General features: G+C 37.8%; 1 protein-coding gene across 9 annotated transcripts in view; it reads left to right on the top strand.

Annotated features, from left to right (window-relative positions):
- Positions 1–18,642, top strand: part of SGIP1 (SH3GL interacting endocytic adaptor 1) — a 203,056-nt gene that overhangs the window by 165,618 nt on the left and 18,796 nt on the right. For all 9 annotated transcript variants that reach the window (XM_049618508.1, XM_049618509.1, XM_049618512.1 and 6 more), the window contains one exon: positions 17,039–17,150. In XM_049618508.1, the coding sequence (XP_049474465.1) occupies positions 17,039–17,150 (112 nt within the window). The remainder of the gene's footprint in view (positions 1–17,038; positions 17,151–18,642) is intronic.

The raw sequence follows: 18,642 nt of genomic DNA, 5'->3' as shown, positions 1-18,642 counted from the left end.
AAGTCAGACATTAAACAAGTAGCTACAATAATGTGCAGAGATTGTTATATCTGGGAGATAGGTATTTTGGAGGCACCCGATGGAGACCTAACCTGGCCTAGAAGTTAGGGAGAGCTTCCAAAAGAAAAGATGAAAGTCTACATAGAGTCTGCTTTGAAGAGATATAAAATGTTGCTGAGTTAGAGTTCTGATATAAAATCTTATGTAATGTAACAATGTTAACCTAAAGGTGTATTGGGTATTATCCTAGATATTGAGAATAGTAAAAAAGTCTCCAATTAACTTATATCCGTTTGCTTTCAGCACATACACATGTACACACGCACACACACACACACACACACACAAATAAAGAAAATATATGTTATATATATGTATACACACACACACACACACACACACATATATATATAAAGAGAGAGAGAGAGAGAGAGAATGTATATACACATATATATGGAGAGAGAGGCAAATGTGCACATATGCAAATCCCCACATTGGCTCTGGCATTAGCCTCAGCTATAGGTAACTTACTTAACCCCTCTAAGTCTCAAGTTTCCTCCTATGGAAATTGGAGTAACGATAGCACCTAGTGCATAAGGTTGTTGTCAAGATTCAATTGTCAAGTACTGAAGTCAATGCATGCGAAGCACTCAATAACCATTAGCTATTAGCACTATTCTCCAACTTCATACTTCCCTTGCTTGTAACATGGCTGTGTTTTGTTTAGTTTTTGTCTGCTTTGGAGAAGATTGGGTTGTAGCACTCTAGTCTTCTTCCACACAAAACATGTGGCAACTTGACATGGCCTCCCTCCTTGTCAGCAGGGGCAAGGAGCAATCTTTCCTCCACTGCTTATGGAGGAAGAGAATGATTTGGAAGCAGAATGCATCATCCTCCCTGCTATACACCCCCTGCTTCCTCCAGAGCCTATCATTAAAGCTGACTTGTTGAGACTAATGATCTGCCTGGTGATACACTCCTCAGGGTGCTGTGTTAATGCTGATGGGAGATGCGGGAAGAAAATCTGTTACCGTCTCTTTTATTAAAGGATTTGTAAATCATGGCATTTCAGCATATTTGACAAGGAATTTCAAATTCCCTGAGAAGAGAATGGAGAAGCTAAGAATCGCCAGGGGGACTGCTTTACCTTTGCAGAGTTGCAGAGCTTTCTTTTCATTATTATTATGTGTCCTATAAGAAGAGCTATCCACAAATTAAGGCTGCCCATACCATTGTACTCTGGACTCTGGCTACCCCAGACAGAGGATAACCCCTGACCACCCCTTCAGAGAGGAAAGCTGGCATATTGAATGAAGAAGTGGTTCAAAGAGGTCATGTCAAGACTCCAGAGAATCTCCCATTTCTTCTTTTTCTTTTTTTTTTTTAGGAGAGCAGGAGAGAGCAAGTACAAGCAGGGAGAGGGGCAAAAGGCGGGGGGCAGGGGGTGGTGGAGAGAGAGAGAGAGAGAGAAAGAATCTCAAGCAGGCCCCATGCTTAGCATGGAGCCCAACGCGGGGCTCAATCCCACATTCCTGGGATCATGACCTGAGCCCAGATCAAGAGTCGGACACCCAACTAAATGAGTCACCCAGGTGCCCCAAGAGAATCTCCTATTTCTAAGCTATTTCATGTGTGTGGAATGAATATATTTAATAAGCACCACAAATAACCATAAGAGATTTTAGTTATTTGTGAAAGGCCTTTGTAAACTATAAAGTACTATACATATGTAATCATTTCCTAAAATAATAATTGGCATTAATGAATATTTAATATGTGCTAAGAATTTTGCACTCATTACTGCATTTATTAACTCAGAGATTGATTTGGACTCATCAAGATAAGGCATTTAAGGCAAAGCTTTAAGAGAAGCTGTTGCCCTTAAGATTTCCACCCTTTTTTGTCTTCAGCTATTTTGCAACATGCATGTGGTAATAATTTCTGCTAGAGCATGGACTGTTAGCAGACAAGAGTTTTCATGGACTTGTTCCACTTCTTCTGGCTATGCTGTATTAAGTCACCAGGACATGAGTAAATTTGGCCTTGGGTTTCTTTTCCTGCTGGAACACATTCACACAGTGTGTGCTATTTACAATTGTGTTTCTTGGTTTCATATTCAAAATAATTACTGCATGCCTTCTCGTACAATCTGATTTAGAGGCTTGAAATATGCCTCTGAGAACACAAAAGGTTATTCTGGAGAAGTGTCACAAAGGAGCAAGGGTGACATTAATTTTTCAAGGATGTATTGGTGACTTTCAAGAGCTGCCATTGTCATTGTTAAGCATGAGCCTGGGAAGAGGAATCATGAGTTATTTAATGTTGATTACTCCTTTCCTTAGATTTTGCCTTTTTTGGACTCTGCTCATGGCCCATTCCCCATGATACTGGCAGTTCAAATTACAGGCTTTCAGACAGTCAGATTACAATAATATTTTTCATGCCTCTCCATTCATAAATATCAGCCTTCTAGGGGAATAACTTTCAGTAGTGTTCAAAATTACCAGCATCCATTTTCAGAGTGTAAGAACAAGAACTATTCAAGAAATAAATAACAGAGAAATGTAGAAACCCCAGTGATATTTGAGATCTAACTTCCAATTTCTGTTCATATTTTTTGCCACAATATCAAAGTAATGCAGCCTCTTTTTAGAAAATTTAGAATATCAGAAAAATATAAAGAAAATAAGTCTAATAATCATAGGTAACCCTTGTTACCATTGGTGTATTTCATTTCCAAAGTTTTTCGTGTGATGTGACTGTGTGTGTGTGTGTCTGCATGTATAGTGTATACTTTCATAATTATGCATCCTTTTATTTTAGTATATGATAATGTCCACCATGCTATTAAAATGTATTTTATTATTTTAATGTTTATTTTTGAGAGAGAGCAAGCAGAGGATCCAAAGCAGACTCTGCTCTGACAGCAAAGAATCTGATGTGGAGTTTGAACTCACGAACCATGAGATCATGACCTGAGCGAGCCAAAGTCAGACATTTAACTGACTGACCCACCCAGGTGCTCCTCTTAATATGTATTTTAAAATAGCTCATAGTGGGGCAGCTGGGCCACTCAGTTACGTGTCTGACTTTGGCTGGGGTCCTGATCTCGCAGCAGGTGGGTTTGAGCCCTGCATTAGGTTCCGCGCTGACAGCTCAGGGACGAGAGCCTGCTTCGGATTCTGTGTCTCCCTCTCTCTCTGCCCCTCCCCTGCTCGTTCTTTCTCTCTCTCTCTCTCTCTCAAAAATAAATATTTAAAAAAAATTTTTATAAAAGAACTTAAATGTTCTCACACACAAAAAAATGTAAGGCAATGGATGTGTTAATTAACCAGATGGAAGGAATCCCTTCACAATATACATGTGTATCAAATCATCATGATGTACACTTTAAATTTATTATAATTTTATTTCTCAATTATACTTCAGTAAAGCTGAAGGGGAAAAAAGATCCTAGAACTATAAAAATCATGAACCGCAAGATGGTGACCTGAGCCAAAGTCAAGACACTTAACCGACCGAGCCACCCAGGCGCCCCAATGGTAGCCATTTCAGTTACATTTTACCATGTGCAGAATGTGTGTGTGTGTGTGTATACATGTATGTGCGCATATATATACATGTATATGTACACATACATCTGTATAACCATGCTAATGGTTCCATAGTATTATATTCATGTACTTATCTTCTGTGAAGGGATATTTAGATTTTTACCTTTTTATTGCTATTATGTAAAATGGTGCAATGAGCAGCCTTAAACCTATATCCTCATTACTTGTCTTAATTTATCCTAAAGATAAATTGCTAAAAATGGAATTGCTATATTAAAGGGTATGCACATTTTAAACATATTTACTACATTACTGCCAAATGTGTCTCCAAAAATTCATACCACCATTATGATTAACAATTTTTTCCATGCCCTTATCAACACAGTTATATCAATATTTTCCCTTTTTCCAGCCTAATTGGGAAAATGTGATATGTGACTGTTTTCCGCTCCATTTTTAATTGCTGAAAACTTGTTAACATCTGCGTAACATTTCATTGTCATGAATCACGATTTATTACACTTCAATTATTAGGCGTTTAAATTGTTCCAAGTTTTCCTATATGCAATGACATCTTTGCATATAATTCTTTGGCCTGAAGATATTTTCTTAGAATAGATTCTTTTTTTTTTTTTTTGTAACGTTTATATATTATTGAGAGACAGAGAGATACAGAGCAGGAACAGGAGAGGGGCAGAGAGAGGAGACACAGAATCCGAAGCAGGCTCCAGGCTCCGAGCTGTCAGCACAGAGCCCGACACGGGGCTCAAACTCGTGAGCTGTGAGATCGTGACCTGAGCTGAAGTCAGATGCCCAACTAACTGAGCTACCCAGGAGCCTCTAGAATAGATTCTTAAAATTGGAATTATGGGCTAAAATTGTTCAGCTTTTAAACTTTTTTTTTAAATGTTTATTTATTTTTGAGACACAGAGAGAGACAGAGCATGAGCAGGGAAAGGGCAGAGAGAGAGACACACAACGCAGAATCCAGAGCAGGCTCCAGGCTTTGAGCTGTCAGCACAGAGCCCGACGCAGGGCTCAAACTCGTGAGCTGTGAGATCGTGACCTGAGCTGAAGTTGGACACTTAACTGACTGAGCCACCCAGGCACCCCAAAATTGTGCAGCTTTTAAAAGCTCGTGGTACACATTGTCAAGTGGCTTTCTAGAAAAGTTATGCCAATTTTTACTTCCATTAACATGATATTGCAGTGCCTATCTCACCAAGTGTTGGTTTAGATCTTTTCTAATCTGAAAGAGTAAAAATTTCTCTCTTCCTGTTGCATTTCTTTGGTAACTAGTGAGGCTGAGCTTTTCGTATTTTTTTTTTAGCCACTTATGGTTTTTTGGTGAATGTCCTGTTCCTGTTTAAAAATCTTCATGTTTCCCACTTGTACTTGAGAAAGACTCTCGCAGGCTAAAAGCTCATGTTGTCAACTCCCAGGCCATACACTAGCCACCACTTCTCTAAAAAGACACACCGGATTTTGCACAGGAAAATGTACTCCCTCTACCCAAACGAGCTCGAATGTCTTTTTTGGAACCTCTAACTCTTCCCATTCCTTAATAGACTCCTTGCTCATTCTCTTGGTGTCTTGGACCTGTGTCGCCATCCCCTACCATCGTATTCTCGCCTTGCTCCTGTTTGGTTTGAAGCCTGAGCCAGGCTCGCTCCACCTTCTCTGACTATATCAAATCTGCCGACTATATTCACCTCCTCCCTGCCTCAGCTCAGGGACTGCTCATGTTGTTCATGGAAGAATACCTCTCCGGGCTTGACCGAGCTCTCCAGCCTTTCTTTCCTGTATACTCTTCCTTTGTATGTATGGTCCTTTCTAGATATTTTTCCAAGTATCTTGACTAAATCACGATCATTCTGGCACTGCAGATATTATTTACTCAGCATAAGTTTGAAGAAAGAAACTATTATCGTTTAGCAAAACTGGTGCTTTAAGTTTTTCCCAAGAGAGATGATGAGGTGTACAAGGACATTCACGTCCATGGCTCTTTTAAAACTGGAAACCAGTGGAGCTCAAGCTTTCTTTTCATTATCCCCTCCTCTTACCCAGGGAGTCATGTTAGATTTTTGTTTTCCCCTAATTGCTCCTCAGTAGAATTTTAATATCACAGATGTACTATACATCTGGATGTGTACTCTATGTGTATCCATGTGCTTTATACATAAAAAGTTAAGATGTTTTTGTCTTCCCCTAAAAGCCAATTTCCATACCCTTTGGGGTGGTACTACCCCACTGAGGATGCATGCTGTGCACCCAGCTGGATCTTGGAGCAAAGTTCACTAACATGAATGGGCAAACATTGATAATATAAGGTAGGGTTTAAGAATGCAATTGGGCGGGGCGCCTGGGTGGCGCAGTCGGTTAAGCGTCCGACTTCAGCCAGGTCACGATCTCGCGGTCCGTGAGTTCGAGCCCCGTGTCAGGCTCTGGGCTGATGGCTCGGAGCCTAGAGCCTGTTTCCGATTCTGTGTCTCCCTCTCTCTCTGCCCCTCCCCCGTTCATGCTCTGTCTCTCTCTGTCCCAAAAATAAATAAAAAAAAAAAAAGTTGAAAAAAAAAAAAAAGAAAAGAATGCAATTGGGGGCATCTGGGTGGCTCAATCGGTTAAGCATCAGACTCTTGATTTTGGCTGAGGTCATGATCTCAAGGTTGTGGGATTGAGCTCCATGTCAGGCACCATGCTGAGCGTAGAGTCTGCTTAGGATTCTCTCTCTCTTTCTTTCCCTCTGCCCCTCTCCCCTGCTCTCTCTCTCTGTGTCTCTTTCTCTCTCTCTAAAATAAAATTAGGGAAAAAAAGAATGCAGTTGAAGTTAGATCTGATTTTCAGTCCCAGCACTTCTTACTGTAGAGCATGTTCCTTGAGCAGATTATGTAATTTTACTAAGATTCGATTCCTTCAATGGTAAAATGTACATAATGATGGATTGTACCTCAAAAAACTGTCTGAGACTAGAAGACAAAATGCATATAAAGTATCCAGCACAGTGGCCATCACACTTAAGTGCTCTATATAAATTAGCTCTTAATATCATTATTCATGTTCTTTGTATACCATGCTGTAGCTGGCTCAGCCTTAGATGTGGGGTCAAACAAAATCTTAGTAATGTCTGTATGAAATTGTCTAGGATTTGGTCAGGCGAGTCCTCATACTGGAAACATTTTCATTATGGCTTTGTCTCCCACCTTGGTCCATATTTAACAATAGTCCTTGTGTTGGATATGGTTGATGTAACTTTGATGATGAATACAAAGTATAATATTTTTATTTTCTGAGTAAAAAATATTATTTTAGGAAGTTAACGAAAGACGGCATTAATGTTGGATGATGGTTTGGGAACTGTAAGCAAAGACCCAATTTGAAGAACATTCTCTATAAAACATGACAAAAATGTCAACTGATCATGTTTCTGGACTGAGTGGAATTTGAAAAGTAGGAAATACACCTCAGCATTGATTTATATATCTGGGCAGGTGAACAGGGTCTTACAAGGGGAAAGACTGAAAATAATTCTAATCCCATTTACACACCCAGAATTCAGTATCCTTAATACTTCTCTGTGCAAGCTGACTTTCTTAAGTGTGTTCCTCATTTTCATAAAGGAAATGTCTTGCACACTGAAAAGCATGTAACAGATACAATTCACACAATGCCACTGTGAGGCAAGACTAGGCCTCTGAGGCTCCTTCTATGGAAGAAGCATGAAGTTAAGTGGACTTACACTTGTATCCTGACTCCCCCATCTACTGTCTGAGAATATGGGCAAATGACTCTTTTTTCAGACTTGCTTTCTTGATCTGTAATAGGTGGTAATATCTATTTGGCACAGGATTCTGGTGGTAATTAAATGATTTGCTATGTGTAAAGCATAAAAGACAGTGTTTAGCTCAGGGCAGGTACTCAGTAATACTGATGCCTTTTTTTATAAGGTTTGCCCTTTTTCCTTTTTATTGGCACACGCAAGTAAGTTGATGCTATTTATCTCGGGATATGAGAAACCCAAGTAGCAACTGGGGAAACAACTTTTAGAAGCCTCTGGTTTTATCATCTATAAAATAGTGATAATAATCTGTGTTTTTTTCCCTTAAAAGTGTGAGGATTCATGTAAGGTAATACATGTAAAACATTTAGCGAAGTCCCTAGAACAAAAGTGTATGCTCAATTTAGCTCTCATGCCAGCATTATTATTTATTAGATTAGGCTAAAGCATTTATTAGGCTACCAAAAATTCTAAAATAGACAAAAACATACAAATATACCAAAAATACACAAAATAATTAATGTATAGAGTGCAGCATACACACAAACATATATACAACATACCTATAGTTCATATAATTTAAACCAACATACAAATATTTATTTGCATATACTTGCATATTTGTATATGTATATATGCATATGTACAATATACACATATTTATTTCATATAATTTAAACCAACTACTTTATGTAAAATTGTAACACTCAAAGATGTACAGAAGAAAAAACTAGAAAATTTTTTATGTAATAACTTTCTTTTGACTCCTTTTCTTACAAACCCATCCTAAATTTTTTTGAAAAAGTAACATAGCTTTGTTAATCATCACTTCAGCTAAGATTCACAAGGTCACAAGAGCACAAGTTACCTTCTCAAGTTAAGCTCTCTGGATACAATTCTTTCTACTGACTAGGAAGTTGTAATCTCTTTATCACCTCTGGTGTGTTACATGCATGCAGTGTTGAGGAGAGCCTGAAACAATGTATTATATATTGTGACTGCCAGGCAGATTTTTCCTTGTTGTTCATGGTAATGGCTATCATTTACTGAGCATTCATTATGTGCAGAAAACTCTTCACCAAAGTGTGATTATTGGCATCTTTGCAGTTATTGGATTTTGTAGGAAAGTGAAGACCAATATGACATGAAAGTTTTTATTTATAACATTAGTCCAAATTCTAACATCACTTTTCATAAATGAACACTAACATCTATAGCATGTACCCCTATTCACTACATAAATGCAGTCAATCAGTTTCTCCATAAATGTCTGATCTTACAAACAATAGACATCCAGTGCAAATACAGTGCACATTTGTTGAAAAGTGGGATTGCTGATCGTAGGATAAATACAGGATTCTATAAAGTCAATGAAAGCAATGGTGTAAAGATCTTTAGGTTATACTCAAAGTCATTGTCAGTTGAGGGTTTAGCAAAAATAAAACTATTAATAAGTAAAGAAGAAAAGAAAGCTTACATCATACGCACTTCAAAAAAAATCAAGATTGAGAGGCCCTTAGAAATTTTATAAAACTCTCAATTACCTCTGCAATAATAGCTCGCTTTATGATCGTGAATCAAAGCTGAATCTGAACCTAGACTGGTATGTAAATCTCTCATGCAATTTTATCAGAAAAGTGAACCGTTTTCTTGAAATACCAACACAAATAATTTTTGTTCATTTTAAGAACTCAGTAATTATTTGATTGTACTGTGTTAAGAGATTTTTTTCACAAATTTAGTCTATGACAGTTTGAGTCCCAATCAAGCCTTTTATCACTACACACTATGAAATTTTAGGAACCGCATAAATACATTCATTTTTAAGTGATTTTTTTCTGATACTGACTATCCTTAGATAACAAGGACATTCTATATCATCATATTAAATTATTGCAACATCTGTAGGAAGTATCATCTCCATTTCACAAAATGATGAAGCTGGATGTCAGAAAGGTTAAGGAATTTGCTCAAGGTCACACAGTAAAGTCAGGATTCAAATGTATTTCAATCTGATTCCAACATTCTTTGTCTTTATGACTACCACATTGAATATCATCTGTAAATTATCATAGAATTGAATATAATTGTCTTTTTATTAAATTATCATAGAATTAAATATAATTATCTTTTTATTAATGCTAACTAATATGAACCACTTAAAAAAAAAGCTAACCCAGCTCCCACTACTTTATAGAACTCTTGGAATTTCTTCTATCTTCATTTATGCATTCTGAGACTTTCTGTTCCTTCCATCTGTTGGTTCCATCTCCAGCATTCCTGCTCGTGGACATACATAAGGCTCATTTCCCTCCTGCCTACAGCAGGCCTGGAGGAATGAGCAGTTATTTGGGTTGCTAGACTGCAAGGGTAGAAGGGTCTTCAAACAAACAAGACCGCCCTCCCCTGCTATTGATGCTTCAAGTTGTGCCTTCAGAGCAACTGTTTCCTACCCCAGATGAACAGAAGGTAAAGCTTGTTGTTCTTCTGACGCCTGGGCTTTTACGAGTGCAAGCCCTCTCTACAGTCGGATGAGGTTGCTAGCACCGATATCAGTGTCCTGGTTTAATGGAGATTCAGCTGGAATAACTGACCTGCCCAAGGTCAGATATGAACTAAGCAGCACAGTCAGGACTGAATGCCACACCTTCTGACAGTCCTAGACTGTTCACTGTAACAGCAAAGCAGCAGGACTGAAAATATAGGTTACTTGCTCTCTGAATTTGAGCTAGTTACTTAAGCTCCCAACTCTTCCTTGGCAAGAAAGGGTTGTTAAAGATAGCCCCTACCTGCTGAGGCAGTTGTGTGAATGAAAGGAGATAGTCCAAGTGAAGCATCACACGATTTTGGCACAAAGCGAGGACACAGTAAACAGTAGTTACTACCATTTATTGAGCACATAGAGACAAATGCTACAAACACCACTCAGGGAAGCACTACTTTGACATAAATTCATATTACATTTAAAACAACTGAAAATAAAGTCCTCTTCATGAGCAGGTTTTGATGTGAAAAAACTTCTTTCAATATTGCAAAATGAAAAACACTGTACACAAAATGAAGAAGAGGGTACAGAAAAGGGAGGTGAGCCCCTGCTCAGGTTTGCTTTGGGCATACCTTGAGTACATGCCTCACCTCCACGCCAACGACTGACTGGTGGCAGTGTGGGACCAGACAGCTGTCAACCCGGCACGCAAGCATTCATTTATTTGTAAAGTTTGCCTTCTTGTACTCAATTTCTATACCTGAGTAGTTTGCTTCCTCTTTTCCTCGCTTTTTTTTTTGTATCTTTCTTAAAAATCTCTCTCTCTCCCCCTTCCTCCTTTCATATGTTTACATATACAGTCTATACTCCGCACTTACACTCATATTGCAATTGACTGTTCAGGAAATGCTTCCCCAAATTAATGACCTTTTAAAGATACCATATCGTTGTGAAGATTTAATTCTTTTTTAGCCTTAGGTTGTGTGTGTGTGTGTGTGATGTTGCTTGGTAATGAGAGTCATAGAAGACTGCCTTTGAGAAAATATTGCCACATACTGTGACCCTATGTGCCTTTTTCCAGTTCTCATAACTCCCCAAGTGTGCATGCCAATCGCTTTCCGAGACTCTAGAATTTCCATTTTGTCAGAAGTCCACAGCTAGTGGGACAGCTAGTGGGGACAACCAGAGATTCGCCATCAAGTGCCTAACATAATTTTGTTCTGACTTCTGTGCTGTCAGAACAGAGTAGGTAAGAGTGTGGGATCCAGAGTCAGTCAATCCTAGGTTTGCATCTCTTTTGTTCATACTGCTTACTAACTGGGTAACTGTGGACAAGGCTACTGCGTGGCTCAGAATCTCAAAATTCTCATCTGTAAAACGAGGACAATAATGATGGTTGCCTTATGGGGATGTTATCAAAGTAAAGAGTTAATATAAGTAAAGCTCCTTGAATAGTTCTTGGTATGCAATAAGAAGTACAGATGTTTTCTTTGTTACTACGACTGGTTTTGTTCGAGTCAGGACCTAGAATCGAATTTTAGCTGTACTGATTTCTAGCAGGGTGACTTGAGCTAGTGAAACAGAGATAATTATATGGAACTTGTTCATCTCTTCAGTGTATGAAGAAAAAAAGCCATCTTAGTGTTTGATATTTTATTATGTTGAAAGATATACATAATAAATACTGTTTTACCTTGAATTCTTTAAAAATAATCATTAACAGTAACATAATAATCATAATATTAAACTGTTCTCTAACTTCATATAGTGCCTTTTATCTTTCACTTATGTCCATACTATAAGCTCCATGAAGGGAGGGTCATAACACTCAGCACTTAGCAGGGTGCTTAATTATTACAGGGATTCACATTTGAATGAATAAAAGAAAACATGCATTCAACCAGCTTTTATGTCCTAATGGTCCAAGCATCATATCAAGCAACTTTCACATATATAATAGCCACCTGTGTGATCTGCAAGAAAACTAAGTATGCATGCCCAGAATTCATTGTTCTTATGATAACAGAATCTTAGTGATAGAAGAAACCTACAATTACTAGTCTATCTCCATGCTCAGTGAAGAATACCATTTGTGATATCATCTTTCTCTGTTTTCTGCCTAAATAACTACTCACCTTCAAAGAACCAACTCTAATTCAACAACCTTGGAAAGTTCACCCAGACAAAATAACAACAACAAAAGCAACAATAACAACAATAGCATGTTTTTCAAGTGCACGCTATGCTAAGGGCTCCACAAATATTATTCCACTTGATGTTCACCATGAGCCTTCAACATAGATACTACTATTATCTGTTCTATTTTAAAGAGGAGAAACAGAGTTACAGATTAAATAGCTTGCCCCTAGTCATACAGATTGTAAGTGAAGCAGCCAGAATTCACACCCAAGTGTACATGACTCCAGAGCTGAAGTTTCCTCTTGTTAAATCACAGAACAGCTTCCCTGTACTGCTCACTTAGCAATTAATTTCACAGTGAAGTAATCTCATAGTACCATCACCTGAACTATTAAGCTCTCACTTGCATATGTTACTGTTATTCGATTTTCCAAATGTTTGTCTTATTTCCTGAAAGTTTCCGTATTTGCGTTCCCACCACTATTTTGCACATAGTGGAGGGTCGGTAAATGTTTCACAGATCCGCTCAAACCTTCAATGAAGGTATACTGTTTTCAAAGAAGCTTATCTTTGTGTTAGAAAATTGTTCCTACAGTTAAAAAAAATTAAGTGCCTATAAACAACCTAAAATCACAGAATCCTAAAACAGAGACTCTTTGGTCTATTTTGCCTTCATTTTATGATTGAGAAAACCAAAAGTAAATTGACTTGCCCAAGACCACAAAGCTGTTAAGTTGTAGAACCATGGCCATGAACGCTGGTCCCTTGAGTCACGTCTGATTATATTATGTGAGATCTTTGAAAATAGTTTCTAGGCCTGTCTTAGTCCTCTTAAGCCATGAGGCTTAAATTTCTCACCATCTTAGACTCTCCTTGTTTTAGTCTAGTTTTCCAATAATCATGTTAACAGATACGGTCACAGTTACTGAAAGGGAACAGAAGCTTTTGTTCTTTATTAATAGCATTTTCATTGAGTATAAACTTTATGTGCAATAATCTGACATTGTTAGGAATAAAAAATTTATCTGCCTTATGTTTTGGTCATGCAGCTTGTGGTAATAAAACTTATATATCTTATGGAAATAATTAAAAAGGAAAAGAAGACCAATTTACACAAAGATGGATTTAGAATAACTGCTACCTAGAAATGGCCCAACATTTGGAGACCATAGAATAATACAAACTTGTCAAAAATGGTGTGAACAGATAGAAATAAGGAAAATTATGAAATAAATGGAAAAAGTAACAAAAAATGGCATTAATTGCAATGTATCAGGATGCAAAAAACCTAGAATTGTAAACTGTGGATCCTTTGAGGTAAAAGGGTTCTTTGTAAAGTTTTGATGTTTTCTTCTGTCCTTATAGATTAAATCTAAATAGGGGCTATAGTGCCCATAGGAAACATAGCTTGAATATAGGATTTCCGGAGGGAATGGGGGTAGGTGGGTCATGAAGGATAGGCATGGGTCAGGCTGCATGTCTTAGTATATTTTGACTGCTGTAACAAATTATCACAGACCAGGTGGCTTATAAACAATATATATTTATTTCTCAGCGTTCTGGAAGTTTATAAGTTCAAGATCAGGGTGTCAGTGGCTGGGTCCTCTAGAGAGCCCTCTTCCGGGTTGCAGATTTCCAGTCTCGCTGTGTCCTCATGTGGTGGAAGGGGAGAAGCTAGCACTCTGGGGCCTCTTTTATAAGGGCATAAATCCCAATCACTAGTGCTCCGCCCTCATGACTGTAGCACCTGCCAAAGGCCCCACCTCCTAATACTATCACGTTGGGCATTAGATTTTCAACTTATGAATTTGGGGGGGGGGTGGCGGGATGCAAACATTCAGACCATAGTACCCCAGATGGCATTGTACACCATTATGCTGAAGAGCTTCGTCTTCAGCTTGTGGATAAGTGACCTGATTACCATCTGGTGAGCTTTAAAACTAGGCACTCAAACAAAAAGCAGTAAAGCCATCCTTTCTAGGGATCCATCTGTAACCCACCCACTGATGTAGTCCAGTCGGTGACCTGTTTAGAGCCCAGCCAGCAATAGACAATTGATGATCAACTCCATCCCCCAAATATTTTTTTCACATCGTCTTTCCACAAACCATAATTGTTTGATTAATTTTAACCTTGATATATAAGAATATCACATTTGTTTTTGCTAATAGTTTTCTTCTCAGTTTCAGCCCAATATTCCAAAAGATCATTTTTAGCACCTTCAATGACTGTCATTATCCAAGACAACCTCTGTATTATCTTAAATTTTAATAATAATAAACATTGGTAATCATTCTTGAGGGCTTACTATGTACCAAGCACTGTGTTAAATGTTTTACCTCATTTTATCCTCTGATGGGCTTACAAAGTGGGTGTCATTATATTATCCCTGTCAAAGGTCATATAAATAACAAGTATGAGAAATAAGACTCAATCCCAAGTATGTCTATTGCCAAATCTCATGCTCTTAGGCACTATACTGTGTCATTTCTGAGCATCTCCCAGTTTTATCAGAGGCACTGAAGAGCCCAGACTAAGGAGAGAACTCTGGGATATTCCACTAGAGATTGCCTTTGCAACAGGTATAAAACCACTGATTCATGCTCACTGAATATTGTGACTCATCTACTAACCAGTTCACTTAGCAAGAGTATTATCCACCCAATTTTCACAATTTTATTCACAAGAATAGCATGGAAAACTATTAAATGCCTTGCAAAACTGAAAAACATTATGTCTACGACATTCCCTTTATCTGCTAACATCTGCATTGCTTGCCAATTTTATCGTTTTCTTTCTAAGAGGTCTCTTCACCTACATTTTTGCTTCTGTCCCTGAATTATCTGCCTCTCTATCACTAGAGCAATGGACACTCAAGCCCCATCATAGCCCCCCTATTTCTTTTTTTTTTTTCCTAGTTCAAATACTTCAGAGGCCTCCCATCTTTTAGAGACAGTGTTCTTAACGTCTGTTTCAGGACTCCCAAGGACTATTTCAAATTATATAAATGCTGTATATGGGTGCACTCTGCTTTGAGAAGCATCCATAGTTTTGTATTAAATTCTCAAAAAGTGATTATGATTTCAATGCCTATAAATCACCTATAAAATCAACAAATTTTCCTAAATAAACAAAGCTTTTCATGACCTAATTTCTATCTCTGCCCAAACCTCATTTCCTCCCTTGTCTCCCCTTTCAATACCCACTGCATTCACACCCACTCACATGCAAACAGTGCCATACTTCCTGTGGTTTCTCAAAATGCCATATGTTTGCTCAGTTCCACACATATGTATATGCTGGGACTTCTTCCTTCTCACCCTCGTGAGATCGTATTCACTGTCAAACTTCAGTTCCAACATCACTTTTCAATGAAACCCTCCCTGACCTTTCCACTTGCTTTGTACATTTACCTAGAGAATATATGTAAAACACATAGTAAGTATGCAACAAATAATGGTGATGGAGGTAATGCTGGTAGTGAATATTGTTGATGATAATATTAGCCCACTGAACTGTAACTCCTTGAGGGCAAAGATTATATGTAATTTGACTTTGAATCCCCAGAACCTACCATAGTGTCTTATACCTAGTAAATAGTAAGCACATGTTTGTTGATCGATTACCAAGTCCAAGATACTGAAAGCCAAGGGAAGATAGCACAAGAAGAGACTTGCATGAATGAGAATTGCCAGAGAAAACTTTGTTGAGGAGGAAGATACACAAAGGGTAGGGTTTTTTTTAACGTTTATTTATTTTTTAGAGACAGCATGAGAGGGGGTGGGGAGAGAGAGAGAGGGGGACAGAGGATCCAAAGTGGCCTCTGCACGGACAGCAGCCAGCCCGATGTGGAGCTTGAACTCAAGAACTGTGAGATCATGACCTGAGCTGAAGTCCGATGCTCAACCAGGCGCCCCAAAGGGTAGATTTTTTAATAGCCAGAGAAGATTACAGAAGTTACTGAAGGTAAAAGAAAAAAAAGCATAATATGTAATCTGCTTTAGGGTGGGGAAGAATAAATGTGTTTTGTTTGATAAGAAGGAGAAGCAATGATCCCCAACACAATTAAATACTTTGTCATTACGAAAACTTTACTGTTCAGTACCATGCCTAGACAGCAAACAGCGAAAACAACAATGTTAAATTTTGCTCCTTTCAGAAACCTCAAGTTCTATCAAAACCATAAAAGAAAATGCTTCCTTTAGGCAAACTATATGGTATAATGGGGGAAAACATGAGCTTTATAGGACAGCAAATCTAGGTTTGAATTTTAGTTTTGCCACTTAACTGTTACTTTGGGCAAGTCCCTTATCGCTTTGAGCTTTAGTTTTCTCTTCTATACAATGGAAATCATAATGGTTATCCTAAAGGGCTTTTGTGGGATTCTTGTAAGGTATCTAGCACAGCACATATAGCAGGTATATAGCAGCACATATAGCAGGTATATAGCAGGTCCTCAATAAACATGAGCAGCACTGTGACTGTTTATAGTGCAAATTGATGCATTTGTGTGTCTGTGTTAAGTCAAGGTGTACCTTATGGCATGTATGTTTTTGGACATGTAAACTTGAGCCTACTTGATCTGAAGTTAATTGGGCATTTCAAAACAGAAATAACCCAGGAAAAGACAATGTGTAACATGATACTCCATGGACGTTTGTCTCTTTAAAATAAAGAAACGCAATAAGTTTTGAGTGTGTGGGCATTTGTGTAGGGTAAATGCTCAAATAAGAAACTAGTAAGTTTTCTTTAGTAACTAACCTGCTGTACAAACTGTCATTCAAATACTGCCTTACGCTTTATTTAAAACACTGAAAACCCCCTCTGACTTTATTTTCTGCTTGGATTTTTTTCTGTAGAAAAATACACAATTGAATTAATTTCAAGTGTGTTTGTTTGTAAACCAGCCAAATATTTCCTTTTAAATACTTGAGCTCTATGTTAAATATACACACATGGTTCTTAGCACATTATGTGTTTTCAGTAATAGATTTCATCCTTTTATCCTTTAATGGACTTTTAGTTCCACACATATTAATATGTCTCCTATGTCCATAATAAATGAAAGTTTTCCATTTCATGCAGGTTCTTCCAGGGGACCCAGCCCCCTGACCATGGGAGCCCAGGACACCCTCCCTGTTGCAGCAGCATTTACAGAAACAGTCAATGCCTACTTCAAAGGAGCAGATCCAAGCAAGTAAGCCTGGGGCTTGGTCCACTGGATTCTCCAAACTTTATCCCATTCAGTGGGGGACACCCTAGTTATAACTATTTCATTCCTTATCCTAAAACCAAGAAAAAAAATTGGTTAACAATAACAGCATACCTAGAATGGAGGAGAAAATTTAATTAGAAATATTAATTCATTGCTTTTTTAAAAACGTGCCAAAGGACCAAAAATCTATTATCTTACTATCCAGAAATCTCTGGTTCAGTTTTGAATGCAAGTTATAGACAATCCTAACCCAACCACGTAGACAGTGAAAACGCTTGTTATCTCACAAAAGTAAATGTCTAGATCATGTCTTTATTGTCTTAGTTTGTAATGGATCTGAATCATTCACATACAAGCTGAAACATGGTGCATTGGAATGAGAACCTGGAACAAAACACATGGCTGTGTTCATAACACAGAGATTAGTAAGAAGACAGGTTATATGTTATCTATACGAAGTAAGGAGAAATTGGCCAAAAAAATTATAATCACGGCAAAGTAAACTCTTGAGAAAAATGCACCACTCTACTCTGTAATTCCATGAGCCTGATTTCACTTATTTCAGTACATACTGAAGGTGGACTTGACCCGAATGCATATATAATATGATTAAATATTTTGCCTTTCTATAAGGAGTTCCATAGACAGAGTTCAGGAAGTTTATGGATTCCCTGAAAATTATACCATTTATCTTATGTGTGTGCATAGTGTGTTTGTTCATAGAGAGGATCTACAGCATCCATCAATTTCACAAAAAGGTTTATGATCCAAAAAAAAAAAAAATTAAGAGTGATTATTAGTCTATACTGAAAACAAAAGACCAAAGTCAAACTGACTTTCAAGTGTATCACTAACACAATTCCAGGTCTGAATGTGATGGGTAAACAAAGGACAAATCTAAGTGAGGAAAGAATTGCTTTTTATTTTTTACTTATAAGGACCAGGACTTACAAAACCTTAGTATCCATGGAAATAAGAATTAGAAAAATAATAAATGTTAACACAGGACCCTAGACTATTTATGAAAAATTTTGAAACAGTGATAATTAACTATAATGAAAACTTGCATCTCCACATATATTTTAAGTGGGAATTTATATGAGTAATTGTGATTCCTCTTTACACTTCAGAAACACTAGTTTTTTTTAAGTCTAAATCTAAGAATATTATGCTGGGCAACATGATTAGTAACTCTACCTTAGGTGTTCTATCTAGCCAGCGGGATCTATCAACTTCCCTAAATGTTATGTCCTTTTCAACAACATTTAGATTTTCTTCTAGGCCCAGACTATTGTAGAAAAACAAACACTATGGACTCTGGTGTTTTAGTCCATTTGGGATGCTATAACAGAATACCATGGACTGAGCGGCTTCTGAACCACAGAAGCCTATTTCTCATAGTTCTTGGGGCTGGGAAGTCCCCAAGACTTCCCAAGATCAAGGCTCTAACAGACTCAGTATCTGACCAGAGCCA

The sequence above is a fragment of the Panthera uncia genome (genome assembly GCF_023721935.1).
Source record: "Panthera uncia isolate 11264 chromosome C1 unlocalized genomic scaffold, Puncia_PCG_1.0 HiC_scaffold_4, whole genome shotgun sequence".
In the NCBI taxonomy this organism is placed as follows: Eukaryota; Metazoa; Chordata; class Mammalia; order Carnivora; family Felidae; genus Panthera; species Panthera uncia.
This window is presented reverse-complemented; position numbering and strand designations above follow the sequence as displayed.